At 45.7% G+C, this 16,329-nt stretch overlaps 1 protein-coding gene across 1 annotated transcript in view; it reads right to left on the bottom strand.

Annotated features, from left to right (window-relative positions):
• Window positions 1-16,329, bottom strand: part of kcnh6a (potassium voltage-gated channel, subfamily H (eag-related), member 6a) — a 64,767-nt gene that overhangs the window by 46,346 nt on the left and 2,092 nt on the right. Inside the window, exon 2 of the mRNA XM_072442708.1 lies at window positions 6,775-7,005. Within this exon, the coding sequence (XP_072298809.1) occupies window positions 6,775-7,005 (231 nt within the window). The remainder of the gene's footprint in view (window positions 1-6,774; window positions 7,006-16,329) is intronic.

The following is a 16,329-nucleotide window of genomic DNA, read 5'->3' as shown; positions in this document are numbered from 1 at the left end:
TCTTTGCTAAAAGGATGAAAGATAGGATAACAAGCGTAGTTTAGGGAAGTTCGGTCATTGAGTAGTTGAAATTTCAGTCGGCTAGTTTCACACTGGGTCGGTTGGGTTACGGCAAACAGACATATTATTTTGCTCAGCCTACTGATAATATTAAGCTGGGCAAAAATGTGCCAAATTAAATGTTAGCTTTGTTTTACCAAGCGCCATGAATCCTGCAACATAAACTTCAGGAGGTGGACGTTGGATATTGATTCTTAATACTTAACAAACATGTGTTTGCACAGTTTACATTCAAGGAGAACTATTATGCTTTGAACCACATTCAGATGAAACAGTTTTATTCAGTGATTTGTACATTTTGAAGTCTGCCCGTCCAGGTCTTCACCGTGTCACTCCACACGTTACGTCCTTCTGCAATTTCATTTTCTTAAACGTGACACACATTTTGCAGCCATTTTGTGTTCTTCCCTAAACTCACAAACAGCAGCTCTCCATACATACAGACATAAAGTAAAGAGGCAGCAAATCAGAATGACTGTTTTCAACACAGAATTACAGAACTAAGCTTTTTTTAAATTACGTTGTTTTTGATCAATATTGCTATTTAAAATGTCCAAATACAACATAGTGATGATCGGTGTGGATTAGAACTACATTCACATATATATCAGTTCCATGCTAAACATGTCACTCCTGGAAGAGTCTGTGGCAGAAATGGAACAAGATATTTCTATGTTTAAACTAATAAATTAATGTCCAGAACCACAGACAAGACTCTGTAACGTTCCTGGAGAAGGTCATCTGTTTGTCTCAGGGAGATTGCTCTGGAATGTTCCACAGAAGCTAAAGCACATCTTTATCTTGTGTTTTGAGATTGTCGCAGCATAAATATTGGACTGAGATGAATAAAGCTCTACAGTCTTCAGCATGAACAATCCTGTGGATACTTCAGCCAGCAGGGGGCGATCAAAACCACACGAAGGACACAAACATCGCCCACTGGCATCGCAACGACATGAAGGACACAAACATCACCCACTGGCATCACAAAGACATGAAGGACACAAACATCACCCACTGGCATCGCAAAGACATGAAGGACACAAACATCACCCACTGGCATCGCAAAGACATGAAGGACACAAACATCACCCACTGGCATCGCAAAGACATGACGGACACAAACATCGCCCACTGGCATCGCAAAGACATGAAGGAGACAAACATCACCCAGTGGCATAGCAAAGACATGAAGGACACAAACATCGCCCACTGGCATCACAACGACATGAAGGACACAAACATCGCCCACTGGCATCGCAAAGACATGAAGGACACAAACATCGCCCACTGGCATCGCAAAGACATGAAGGACACAAACATCACCCAGTGGCATAGCAAAGACATGAAGGACACAAACATCGCCCACTGGCATCACAACGACATGAAGGACACAAACATCACCCACTGGCATCGCAAAGACATGAAGGACACTAACATCACCCACTGGCATCGCAAAGACATGAAGGACACAAACATCACCCACTGGCATCGCAAAGACATGAAGGACACAAACATCACCCACTGGCATCGCAAAGACATGAAGGACACAAACATCACCCACTGGCATCGCAAAGACATGAAGGACACAAACATCACCCACTGGCATCGCAAAGACATGAAGGACACAAACATCGCCCACTGGCATCGCAAAGACATGAAGGACACAAACATCACCCACTGGTATCGCAAAGACATGAAGGACACAAACATCACCCACTGGCATCGCAACGACATGAAGGACACAAACATCACCCAGTGGCATAGCAAAGACATGAAGGACACAAACATCGCCCACTGGCATCACAACGACATGAATGACACAAACATCACCCACTGGCATCGCAAAGACATGAAGGACACAAACATCACCCACTGGCATCGCAAAGACATGAAGGACACAAACATCACCCACTGGCATCGCAAAGACATGAAGAACACAAACATCACCCACTGGCATCGCAAAGACATGAAGGACACAAACATCACCCACTGGCATCGCAAAGACATGAAGGACACAAACATCACCCACTGGCATCGCAAAGACATAAAGGACACAAACATCACCCACTGGCATCGCAACGACATGAAGGACACAAACATCACCCACTGGCATCGCAAAGACATGAAGGACACTAACATCGCCCACTGGCATCGCAAAGACATGAAGGACACAAACATCACCCAGTGGCATGGCAAAGACATGAAGGACACAAACATCGCCCACTGGCATCACAACGACATGAAGGACACAAACATCGCCCACTGGTATCACAACGACATGAAGGACACAAACATCACCCACTGGCATCGCAAAGACATGAAGGACACAAACATCACCCACTGGCATCGCAAAGACATGAAGGACACAAACATCACCCACTGGCATCGCAAAGACATGAAGGACACAAACATCACCCACTGGCATCGCAAAGACATGACGGACACAAACATCACCCACTGGCATCGCAAAGACATGAAGGCCACAAACATCACCCACTGGCATAGCAAAGACATGAAGGACACAAACATCGCCCACTGGCATCACAACGACATGAATGACACAAACATCACCCACTGGCATCGCAAAGACATGAAGGACACAAACATCACCCACTGGCATCGCAAAGACATGAAGGACACAAACATCACCCAGTGGCATGGCAAAGACATGAAGGACACAAACATCGCCCACTGGCATCACAACGACATGAAGGACACAAACATCGCCCACTGGTATCACAACGACATGAAGGACACAAACATCACCCACTGGCATCGCAAAGACATGAAGGACACAAACATCACCCACTGGCATCGCAAAGACATGAAGGACACAAACATCACCCACTGGCATCGCAAAGACATGAAGGACACAAACATCACCCACTGGCATCGCAAAGACATGACGGACACAAACATCACCCACTGGCATCGCAAAGACATGAAGGCCACAAACATCACCCACTGGCATCGCAAAGACATGAAGGACACAAACATCGCCCACTGGCATCGCAAAGACATGAAGGACACAAACATCACCCACTGGCATCGCAAAGACATGAAGGACACAAACATCACCCACTGGCATCGCAAAGACATGAAGGACACAAACAAGCGATCAAGTAGACAGACTTAGTGCTTGTGTGAAGGAGATAAAAACCTGGATGACACTAAACTACCTGCTTCTTAACCCTGAAAAAACCGAGGTCATTGTGCTTGGCCCTAAGCATCTACGAGACGCTCTATCTGAGCAGATAGTCACACTGGACAATGTCAGTGTAGCCTCCAGTTCTACTGTAAGAAACCTTGGAGTCTTATTTGACCAGGAGCTCTCATTTAAAGCTCATATAAATCAAGCTTGTAAAACAGCCTATTTCCATTTGCGCAACATCGCCAAAATCAGAAGAATCCTGCCTAAAAGTGATGCCGAAAAACTTATCCATGCATTTGTAACGACTAGATTAGACTACTGTAACTCCCTGCTTGCAGCGTGTCCTAAAAGCTCCATAAAAAGCTTTCAACTGGTTCAAAATGCAGCAGCAAGATTACTAACAGGAACAAAAAGAAGAGAGCACATTACGCCAGTGCTGAAGTCTCTTCACTGGCTCCCCGTCGAGTCTAGAATCAAATTCAAAATTCTACTCTTGACCTACAAAGCCATAAATGACATGGCCCCATCCTACCTCAAAGATGCTATAGAACCATATCATCCAAACAGAGCTCTTCGCTCTCAGAATGCTGGCCTTCTGGTGGTGCCAAGAGTCTCTAAAAGTACAGTAGGAGGTAGAGCGTTTAGCTACCAAGCTCCTGTGTTATGGAATCAGCTCCCGACCCATGTTAAATATGCTGACACAGTCTCTTCATTTAAGTCCAGGCTTAAAACGTTCCTCTTCGAAATCGCTTATGGTCAGACTAGTTAGGAACAGAAACATAAACCCACAGCTTCAGCTACGCTGCCCTAGGAGTAACTATGCTGGGGGAAGTATGACAGCTTGAGCACTATCCTCTTCTTCTTCTGACTACTTATGCTATCAAACAATATTTATTTTTTGATTCCACTTGCAAACTGTTCACCGCCTTCTTTTCTTTCTCTCACTCCTGAGGACCTGTGGACCCAGATGCCCCTCCCCTGGTGAAGTGGTCCCTGCCCTGTGTGGACGGTCCCTCATCTGCCTGAAGAGTGGCTCCAGCTCGCTTCCGACGGTCCCTCATCTGCCTGAAGAGTGGGTCCAGCTCGCCTCCGACGGTCCCTCATCTGCCTGAAGAGTGGGTCCAGCTCGCCTCCGACGGTCCCTCTTCTGCCTGAAGAGTGGGTCCAGCTCGCCTCCGACGGTCCCTCTTCTGCCTGAAGAGTGGGTCTAGCTCGACTCAGACGGTCCCTCTTCTGCCTGAAGAGTGGGTCCAGCTCCAGTCTCCTTGTGTCCGTCTGTGAGAGTGGGATCTCTCCTTCACTGGAACTCCTCCAGGTTTCTACGCTTTTTCCCAAAGAGGTTTTTTTTGTAGTTTTTCCTGGCCGAGAAGGAGAGTCTAAGGACAGAGGACCCTGGGACATCGTCCCTCGCCACCACAGACATTGTCTGACTCCCTCGCCACCACAGACATTGTCTGACTTCATCGCCACCACAGACATTGTTGATTCATTTCTCCCTGTGGCCCTCAGAGGAAACTGTTGTTGTGATTTTGGGCCTTACAAAAATAAATTGATTTGATGATTTGATTTGAAACATCGCCCACTGGCATCGCAAAGACATGAAGGACACAAACATCACCCAGTGGCATCGCAAAGACATGAAGGACACAAACATCGCCCACTGGCATCGCAAAGACATGAAGGACACAAACATCACCCACTGGCATCGCAAAGACATGAAGGACACAAACATCACCCACTGGCATCGCAAAGACATGAAGGACACTAACATCGCCCACTGGCATCGCAACGACATGAAGGACACAAACATCACCCAGTGGCATCGCAAAGACATGAAGGACACAAACATCGCCCACTGGCATCGCAAAGACATGAAGGACACAAACATCACCCACTGGCATCGCAAAGACATGAAGGACACAAACATCACCCACTGGCATCGCAAAGACATGATGCGTGTCGTACATTGTTGTGTTGTGAGTTCTGTGTCGTGTGTCGTGTATTTTTTGTTGTATGTCGTGTGTCGTACATTGTGTGTCGTGTGTTGTGTGTCGTGTGCTGTACATTGTGTGTCGTGTGTTGTGTGTTGTGTGTCGTACATTGTGTGTCGTGTGTTGTGTGTCGTGTGCTGTACATTGTTGTGTCGTGTGTTGTGTGTCGTACATTGTTGTGTCGTGTGTTGTACATTATTGTGTTGTGTGTCGTACATTATTGTGTCGTGTGTTGTGTGTCGTGTGCTGTGTGTTGTACATTGTGTGTTGTGTGTCGTGTGTTGTACATTGTGTGTCGTGTGTTGTGTGTCGTGTGCTGTACATTGTGTGTCGTGTGTCGTACATTGTTGTGTCGTGTGTTGTGTGTCGTACATTGTTGTGTCGTGTGTTGTGTGTCGTACATTATTGTGTCGTGTGTTGTGTGTTGTGTGCTGTGTGTTGTACATTGTGTGTTGTGTGTCGTGTGTTGTACATTGTGTGTTGTGTGTCGCGTGTTGTGTGTCGTACATTGTTGTGTCGCGTGTCGCGTGTTGTGTGTCGTACATTGTTGTGTCTGGTGTTGTGTGTCGTACATTGTTGTGTCTGGTGTTGTGTGTCGTACATTGTTGTGCCGTGTGTTGTGTGTTGTACATACATTGTGTTGTACGTCTAGTGTTTTGTCTTTTGTGTCATGTACTTTAGACCCTTTGAAAACGAGATGGCAAATCTTAAGGAAACTTCCACAAATAAAATCAATATTTCAAAATGTATAGGAATAAAATCCCCTGTTCTTAATTTAATTTAAGATAGACTGATTGCAAAGTAAAAATAAATTAATAAATTAAATCAAACAAATAAATAAATTCAAACAGTAAAAACCTTTATTAACCTTTAACCAGGTGAGAACCCACTGAGATCAAGCGTGACATCATCAGTGACATCATCAGTGACATCATCTCTTAAGCTAAGTAAAAATACATGAAAAGAAAGAAAAAATATGTTGCGTTGTTGTTGTTGTTGTTGTTTTATGGCGTATTGTGATTTGAATACATATGTTGCTGAACATAAAGCACTTTGATTTACTTTGTGGACTAACTGAGCTCTACAAATGTAGTTCATTTGGTAAAGTGCGCCTCACTGTGGACAAAGCGTAAAGCCTAAAGCCTAAAAAGTAAAGCCTAAAGCCTAAAGCCTAAAGCCTAAAGCCTAAAGCCTAAAGCCATAAGCCATAAGCCATAAGCCATAAGCCATAAGCCATAAGCCATTAGCCATTAGCCATAAGCCATTAGCCATTAGCCATAAGCCATAAGCCTAAAGCCTACAGCCTAAAGCCTAAAGCCTACAGCCTACAGCCTAAAGCCTAAAGCCTGAAGCCTGAAGCCTGAAGCCTGAAGCCTGAAGCCTGAAGCCTGAAGCCTGAAGCCTGAAGCCTGAAGCCTGAAGCGTAAAGCCTGAAGCCTGAAGCCTGAAGCCTGAAGCCTGAAGCCTGAAGCCTGAAGCCTGAAGCCTGAAGCCTGAAGCCTGAAGCCTGAAGCGTAAAGCCTGAAGCGTAAAGCATACAGCGTATTGGCGTAAAGCGCTGCGTCTCACCCTCCTTGGTGTAGCAGAGCAGCTCCACCTTGCGCTCCTCGCTCCCGAGCAGCGCCTGAGCGAGCTGGGACACGGCGCTCTTCATGGTCCCGGGCCCCACCAGGAAAGGGCACGTGCACGGCTGCTGCATGATCTCTGCGCGCGTGAAGCCGAACAGCGAGCAGAAGGCCTCGTTACAGTAGATGATGCTGCAGTTCTTCATCTGCGCGTTGGCGATCAGGAACTTGCGGTCTGCGGGCACAAGGGGGCGTGGCACAGATTAGGGTCAAAGCGGAATGAGACTTATCGTCTTTTCGTCAGCGACACGGTAAAAACAGGAATAACCGTCACTCACAGACGGTTTTCTGATGCTCGATACTTGTTGCTGCGGTGACCAATAATAAAGACTCACTGACACCAATAATTAAGATTTTCACATCCATAGCCACGCCCACAAAGTCATGGTAAAGTAAGAATAATAACGTGTAATGTGTTTAGCTGAGATGTCAAATAAATACATAATAAAATAATGAATTGTGTGAAACCTATGAAGAATTGCACACAAAAGCTAGCTTGCCCCGACATGTAAACACACAGTTGTAATGACGGTGATTTGAGTCTGACACGCTTCTGTGAGGATTTACTGAAGCAGGAGCAGCACACGAGACCTCCGGAGCTCTGCCTTGAGATTTGAAACTGGATGTTTTTGTGAGGCTCAGAGAAGGAGCAGAGAAAAGGAGCTCGTGAACAAGATTCATGAAACAAACAAAGTGAACGAAGCTGAAGAAAAAGGCAACAGACGAGTTTGTCACGCGTATCTCCAGCGGTGCTAAAAATACAGAGTGTGAGAGAATAATGAGGAGGGTCTGATGAAGTCTGAGGGCCTCAGCTGTCCTCACCTCCAGCTCACACCCTCACCACGGCAACACAAAGAGGAGGAGGAGAGAGGATGAGAGGAGGAGAGAGAGGAGGAGAGGAGGAGAGAGAGGAGGAGAGGAGGAGAGAGAGGAGGAGAGGAGAAGAGAGAGGAGGAGAGGAGGAGAGAGAGGAGGAGAGGAGAAGAGAGAGGAGGAGAGAGAAGAAGAGAAAGAGAAAGAGGAGAGAGAGGAGGAGGAGAGAAGGAGAGAGAAGAGGAGAGGAGGAGAGAGAGGAGGAGAGGAGGAGGAGAGAGAAGAGGAGAAAGAGGAGAGAGAGGAGGAGAGGAGGAGAGAGAGGAGAAGAGGAGGAGAGAGAGGAGGAGAGGAGAGGAGAAGAGAGAGGAGAGAGAGGAGGAGAAAGAGGGGGAGAGAGAGGAGGAGAGAGAGGAGGAGAGAGTGTGAGAGAATAATGAGGAGGGTCTGATGAAGTCTGAGGGCCTCAGCTGTCCTCACCTCCAGCTCACACCCTCACCACGGCAACACAAAGAGGAGGAGGAGAGAGGAGGAGAGGAGGAGAGAGAGGAGGAGAGGAGAAGAGAGAGGAGGAGAGGAGGAGGAGAGAGAAGAAGAGAAAGAGAAAGAGGAGAGAGAGGAGGAGGAGGAGAGAAGGAGAGAGAAGAGGAGAAGAGGAGAGAGAGGAGGAGGAGAGAGAAGAGGAGAAAGAGGAGAGAGAGGAGGAGAGGAGGAGGAGAGAGAGGAGAAGAGGAGGAGAGAGAGGAGGAGAGGAGAAGAGAGAGGAGGAGAAAGAGGAGAGAGAGGAGGGGAGGAGGAGGAAAGAGAGGAGGAGGAGAGAGGAGGAGAAAGAGGAGGAGAGAGGAGGAGAAAGAGGGGGAGAGAGAGGAGGAGGGAGAGGGACAAAAGGGAAACAAAACCGGCAAAGAATTTTTAGACAACACGAAATCCCTGTTTATTTTAAATCAGACGACACTTTAGGACATAAACTGGTTCATCTTCAGTCCTGATGATACAAGTGCATCTTTTCCTACAGTGGAACGCTCCTGGACGAATGTGGGATCACACCGTGTGTAAATATGTATCTAAAGTGTCTTTAGGTAGTTTATGTAGTATTATAATGATAAAATACTAATATAAACATGTGCAGTGTGATATGAAGCTGTAACACAGTTTATCTAAATACTATGAGTCTGATAATCAGAAGTCTATTTTCAGCTGCTGGTCGTGTGGACACACACACACGCACACACACACATGTACACACACACACACACACAAACACATGTACACACACACACACACACACACACACACACATGTACACACACACACACACACACACACACATGTACACACACACACACACACACACACACATGTACACACACACACACACACACACATGTACACACACACACACACACACACATGTACACACACACACACACACACACACACATGTACACACACACACACACACACATGTACACACACACACATGTACACACACACACACACACATGTACACACACACACATGTACACACACACACACACACACACACATACACATGTACACACACACACACACACACACACATGTACACACACACACACACACACACACATGTACACACACACACACATGTACACACAAACACACACACACACACACACACACACACACACACATGTACACACACACACACACACACATGTACACACACACACATGTACACACACACACACATGTACACACACACATGTACACACACACACACACGTACACACACACACATGTACACACACACACACGTACACACACAAATGTACACACACACTCACACACACACACACACACACATGTACACACACACACACACAAGTACACACACACACACACACACACACACACATGTACACAAACGCACACACACGTGTACACAAACACACACGTGTACACAGACACACACATGTACACAAACACACACACGTGCACACACAAACACACACACACGTACACAAACACACACGTGTACACAAACACACACGTGTACACAAACACACACACAAACTCACACACACATGTACACAAACACACAAATGCGTGTACACAAACACACCTGTACACAAACACACATGTACAAAAACACACACATGTACACAAACACAAACACACACGTACACAAACACACATGTACACAAACACACACATGTACACAAACACACACACGTACACAAACACACATGTACACAAACACACACATGTACAAACACACACACGTACACAAACACACATGTACACAAACACACACATGTACACAAACACACACACGTACACAAACACACACGTACACAAACACACGCACGTACACAAACACACATGTACACAAACACACATGTACACAAACACACATGTACACAAACACACACATGTACACAAACACATGTACACAAACACACATGTACAAACACATGTACACAAACACACACATGTACAAACACACACATGTACACAAACACACACATGTACACAAACACACATGTACAAACACACACATGTACACAAACACACACATGTACACAAACACACATGTACAAACACACACATGTACACAAACACACATGTACAAACACACACATGTACACAAACACACATGTACACAAACACACACATGTACACAAAGACACAAACACATGCAGACACAGGTTTGGTTTCCATGGTTTTTGGGGACATCACATTGACTTCATTCATTTCCTGGAGAGTCTGAACCTGAGCCGTCGTCACTAATGGCCTGTCGTAGTAATTACTACATTGATTGACTGTTCAATGGTAGGAACGATATTTGTTTTTTCTCAATTTATCACGTGCACTTTTATTTTGCACAAATGGGGAATTGTTTGTTATTTTCTTGCACTTTGACATCTGAGCAGTGGCGGGTCAAATTAGTACTAAATAAGTGTCTGATTTTTATTTAGCGCAGCTCTTTTTTTTTTCTTCTTTTACAAAACATTATATATTTAGAAGAGGGTTTACTATCTTGCTTTTGGGTTACAATGTCAGTGACATAACATAGTTTCTATATGATCCTTTATTGTGACATGTTTATGCAACAATGTTGTGATCCAGGTCCAGCCACGTTCTAGTATTAGTTCAGTCGTTCATATTTCAGTCGCTCTCAGATTTTAAAGCTCCAGGACGTGTGTAAAATGTGAACGGAATTCCACGATTAAAACATGAATCACAACTATAATCGCAGTGGATATTGTGTTCAGGTGTGAGTCCCTGTGATGTGAGTGTGTTCAGGTGTGAGTCCCTGTGATGTGAGCGTGTTCAGGTCTGAGTCCCTGTGATGTGAGTGTGTTCAGGTGTGAGTCCCTGTGATGTGAGTGTGTTCAGGTGTGAGTCCCTGTGATGTGAGCGTGTTCAGGTCTGAGTCCCTGTGATGTGAGTGTGTTCAGGTGTGAGTCCCTGTGATGTGAGTGTGTTCAGGTGTGAGTCCCTGTGATGTGAGTGTGTTCAGGTGTGAGTCCCTGTGATGTGAGTGTGTTCAGGTGTGAGTCCCTGTGATGTGAGTGTGTTCAGGTGTGAGTCCCTGTGATGTGAGTGTGTTCAGGTGTGAGTCCCTGTGATGTGAGTGTGTTCAGGTGTGAGTCCCTGTGATGTGAGCGTGTTCAGGTGTGAGTCCCTGTGATGTGAGCGTGTTCAGGTGTGAGTCCCTGTGATGTGAGCGTGTTCAGGTGTGAGTCCCTGTGATGTGAGTGTGTTCAGGTGTGAGTCCCTGTGATGTGAGTGTGTTCAGGTGTGAGTCCCTGTGATGTGAGTGTGTTCAGGTGTGAGTCCCTGTGATGTGAGTGTGTTCAGGTGTGAGTCCCTGTGATGTGAGTGTGTTCAGGTGTGAGTCCCTGTGATGTGAGCGTGTTCAGGTGTGAGTCCCTGTGATGTGAGTGTGTTCAGGTGTGAGTCCCTGTGATGTGAGTGTGTTCAGGTGTGAGTCCCTGTGATGTGAGTATGTTCAGGTGTGAGTCCCTGTGATGTGAGTGTGTTCAGGTGTGAGTCCCTGTGATGTGAGTGTGTTCAGGTGTGAGTCCCTGTGATGTGAGCGTGTTCAGGTGTGAGTCCCTGTGATGTGAGCGTGTTCAGGTGTGAGTCCCTGTGATGTGAGCGTGTTCAGGTGTGAGTCCCTGTGATGTGAGTGTGTTCAGGTGTGAGTCCCTGTGATGTGAGCGTGTTCAGGTGTGAGTCCCTGTGATGTGAGTGTGTTCAGGTGTGAGTCCCTGTGATGTGAGTGTGTTCAGGTGTGAGTCCCTGTGATGTGAGTATGTTCAGGTGTGAGTCCCTGTGATGTGAGTGTGTTCAGGTCTGAGTCCCTGTGATGTGAGTGTGTTCAGGTGTGAGTCCCTGTGATGTGAGCGTGTTCAGGTGTGAGTCCCTGTGATGTGAGTGTGTTCAGGTGTGAGTCCCTGTGATGTGAGTGTGTTCAGGTGTGAGTCCCTGTGATGTGAGTGTGTTCAGGTGTGAGTCCCTGTGATGTGAGTGTGTTCAGGTGTGAGTCCCTGTGATGTGAGCGTGTTCAGGTGTGAGTCCCTGTGATGTGAGTGTGTTCAGGTGTGAGTCCCTGTGATGTGAGTGTGTCCAGGTGTGAGTCCCTGTGATGTGAGTATGTTCAGGTGTGAGTCCCTGTGATGTGAGTGTGTTCAGGTGTGAGTCCCTGTGATGTGAGTGTGTTCAGGTGTGAGTCCCTGTGATGTGAGTGTGTTCAGGTGTGAGTCCCTGTGATGTGAGTGTGTTCAGGTGTGAGTCCCTGTGATGTGAGCGTGTTCAGGTGTGAGTCCCTGTGATGTGAGTGTGTTCAGGTCTGAGTCCCTGTGATGTGAGTGTGTTCAGGTGTGAGTCCCTGTGATGTGAGTGTGTTCAGGTGTGAGTCCCTGTGATGTGAGTGTGTTCAGGTCTGAGTCCCTGTGATGTGAGTGTGTTCAGGTGTGAGTCCCTGTGATGTGAGCGTGTTCAGGTGTGAGTCCCTGTGATGTGAGTGTGTTCAGGTGTGAGTCCCTGTGATGTGAGTGTGTTCAGGTGTGAGTCCCTGTGATGTGAGTGTGTTCAGGTGTGAGTCCCTGTGATGTGAGTGTGTTCAGGTGTGAGTCCCTGTGATGTGAGTGTGTTCAGGTGTGAGTCCCTGTGATGTGAGCGTGTTCAGGTTTGAGTCCCTGTGATGTGAGCGTGTTCAGGTGTGAGTCCCTGTGATGTGAGTGTGTTCAGGTGTGAGTCCCTGTGATGTGAGTGTGTTCAGGTGTGAGTCCCTGTGATGTGAGCGTGTTCAGGTTTGAGTCCCTGTGATGTGAGTGTGTTCAGGTGTGAGTCCCTGTGATGTGAGCGTGTTCAGGTTTGAGTCCCTGTGATGTGAGTGTGTTCAGGTGTGAGTCCCTGTGATGTGAGTGTGTTCAGGTGTGAGTCCCTGTGATGTGAGTGTGTTCAGGTGTGAGTCCCTGTGATGTGAGTGTGTTCAGGTGTGAGTCCCTGTGATGTGAGTGTGTTCAGGTGTGAGTCCCTGTGATGTGAGTGTGTTCAGGTGTGAGTCCCTGTGATGTGAGCGTGTTCAGGTGTGAGTCCCTGTGATGTGAGTATGTTCAGGTGTGAGTCCCTGTGATGTGAGTGTGTTCAGGTGTGAGTCCCTGTGATGTGAGTGTGTTCAGGTGTGAGTCCCTGTGATGTGAGTGTGTTCAGGTGTGAGTCCCTGTGATGTGAGTGTGTTCAGGTGTGAGTCCCTGTGATGTGAGTGTGTTCAGGTGTGAGTCCCTGTGATGTGAGTGTGTTCAGGTGTGAGTCCCTGTGATGTGAGTGTGTTCAGGTGTGAGTCCCTGTGATGTGAGCGTGTTCAGGTTTGAGTCCCTGTGATGTGAGCGTGTTCAGGTGTGAGTCCCTGTGATGTGAGTATGTCCAGGTGTGAGTCCCTGTGATGTGAGTGTGTTCAGGTGTGAGTCCCTGTGATGTGAGTGTGTTCAGGTGTGAGTCCCTGTGATGTGAGTGTGTTCAGGTGTGAGTCCCTGTGATGTGAGTGTGTTCAGGTGTGAGTCCCTGTGATGTGAGCGTGTTCAGGTTTGAGTCCCTGTGATGTGAGCGTGTTCAGGTGTGAGTCCCTGTGATGTGAGTGTGTTCAGGTGTGAGTCCCTGTGATGTGAGCGTGTTCAGGTTTGAGTCCCTGTGATGTGAGCGTGTTCAGGTGTGAGTCCCTGTGATGTGAGTGTGTTCAGGTGTGAGTCCCTGTGATGTGAGCGTGTTCAGGTGTGAGTCCCTGTGATGTGAGTGTGTTCAGGTGTGAGTCCCTGTGATGTGAGTGTGTTCAGGTGTGAGTCCCTGTGATGTGAGTGTGTTCAGGTGTGAGTCCCTGTGATGTGAGTGTGTTCAGGTGTGAGTCCCTGTGATGTGAGTGTGTTCAGGTGTGAGTCCCTGTGATGTGAGTGTGTTCAGGTGTGAGTCCCTGTGATGTGAGTGTGTTCAGTGTGTTCAGAGTCCCCACAGTGTGATAAATACTTGCCCACACAAACATGTGACGCTGTTGCTAAGCAGCTCCATGTGGACAGAGACTCACAAACTCACTCACTCGTGCTCAGGTGAAGCCTGTGTCTGCACCAGTGATCTAGACTAGACCTTATCTTTTAGGCTCTTTAGTCTAAGTCTTATCTTTTAGTCTCTTTAGTCTAGACCTTATCTTTTTGTCTATTTAGTCTAGACCATATATTTTGGTCTCTTTAGTCTAGATCTTATCTTTTAGTCTCTTTAGTCTAGTTCTCATCTTTTAGTCTCTTTATTCTATGTCTTATCTTTAGTTTATTTATTCTAAGACTTATCTTTTAGTCTCTTTAGTCTAATTCTTATCTTTTAGTCTCTTTATTCTAAGACTTATCTTTTAGTCTCTTTAGTCTAGTTCTTATATTTTAGTCTCTTTAGTCTTGTTATTATATTTTATTCTCTTTAGTCTAGTTCTTATCTTTTAGTCTCTTTAGTCTAGTTATTATATTTTATTCTCTTTAGTTTAGTTCTTATCTTTTAGTCTCTTTAGTCTAGTTCTTATATTTTGGTCTCTTTAGTCTAGTTCTTATATTTTAGTCTCATTAGTCTAGTTCTTATATTTTAGTCTCTTTAGTCTAGTTATTATATTTTATTCTCTTTAGTTTAGTTCTTATCTTTTAGTCTCTTTAGTCTAGTTCTTATATTTTAGTCTCTTTAGTCTTGTTATTATATATTATTCTCTTTAGTCTAGTTCTTATCTTTTAGTCTCTTAGTCTAGTTTTTATATTTTAGTCTCTTTAGTCTAGATCTTTTATTTTAGTCTCTTTAGTCTTGTTATTATATATTATTCTCTTTAGTCTAGTTCTTATCTTTTAGTCTCTTTAGTCTAGTTCGTATATTTTAGTCTCTTTAGTCTGGTTCTTATGTTTTTGTCTCCTTAAACAGGTTGGACACTGGTTCCCAACATTATTTGTTGTTTTTTAACACATAAATCATTTCCCTTTGATTGTACTGATTGATGTTAATTTCAACACATTTATTTTCTTGTTTTGATTATATTTTTCCCTAAAATCCTGTGAAATACTGGTCCTTTCTTTGCACTTAAAAAACATTCAGACTTGACTGAGAGATGCAGATGATAATTTGACTCACTGCGACGCTGTGAGTCAAATTAGTTTGACAAATTTTCCTTACTGTTACCTTGCAACCAGATAGTAAACAAGGGCTACATTTTTCATTTACAGACGTTAATGTTGGACGAATAAAAACATGACAACAGCTTTATTTTATAAGTGAATTTGTGTAGTTGGAGATGTAATCGCTAACTTAGATTCGGGAGCAGGACCACGCCTCAACCTCTTACCTCCCCAGCAACCACACCTCCACTCTGTAACCACGCCTCTTATTACCCAGAAGGCCTATATATGCAAAGGCCAATCCCAGCATCTCTTGTTGTCTCTGCTCTCTCGACCCCACCCTCTCACCCCATGTCTCTATCATCGTCACCTTAACACATCACCATCCATGGAGGGGGGGTTCTGAATCGGCTGGGCTGATTACCCGAGACAGAGCCCCCATCCTGAGTCTCTACCCAGCCATCTCATCGATCTCTCTCTCTCATCTCATCGATCTCTCTCGCTCCCGCTCTCGCTCTCGCTCTATCGCTCTCTCTCTCTCTCTCTCTCTTTCTCTCTCTCGATCTCTCTCTCGCTCTCTCTCTCTCTCTCGCTCTCGATATCTCTCTCTCTCTCGCTCTCTCGATATCTCTCTCTCATCTCATCGAGCTCTCTCTCTCTCATCTCATCGAGCTCTCTCATCTCATCGAGCTCTCTCTCTCTCATCTCATCGAGCTCTCTCATCTCATCGAGCTCTCTCTCTCTCATCTCATCGAGCTCTCATCGATCTCTCATCGACCCATCATGACTTATCAATAAACATTCTTTCGTATTCCATTGTTGTGGCGTGGTCCTTGCTAGTGAATTAAAGTTTCAGGAAATAGTGTTTCTTGAGCGTAAATTGTCGCTGAATTTTGCGTGGAATATTTACTATTCAAAGAAAAGTAAATGAAAAGTTGTGATATGTGTGTCATCTGAAGTTCTACAACGGGAAACACAACGTTCAAACGGCTGTAACCTTATCTTCAGCAGATCAAACAAGATGCAATAAAACGTTCATATTTACACTTGATTCGAGC

This window comes from Eucyclogobius newberryi, unplaced genomic scaffold (genome assembly GCF_026437365.1).
Source record: "Eucyclogobius newberryi isolate DKJ021-1_F unplaced genomic scaffold, fEucNew1.0.hap1 SCAF_13, whole genome shotgun sequence".
In the NCBI taxonomy this organism is placed as follows: Eukaryota; Metazoa; Chordata; class Actinopteri; order Gobiiformes; family Gobiidae; genus Eucyclogobius; species Eucyclogobius newberryi.
This window is presented reverse-complemented; position numbering and strand designations above follow the sequence as displayed.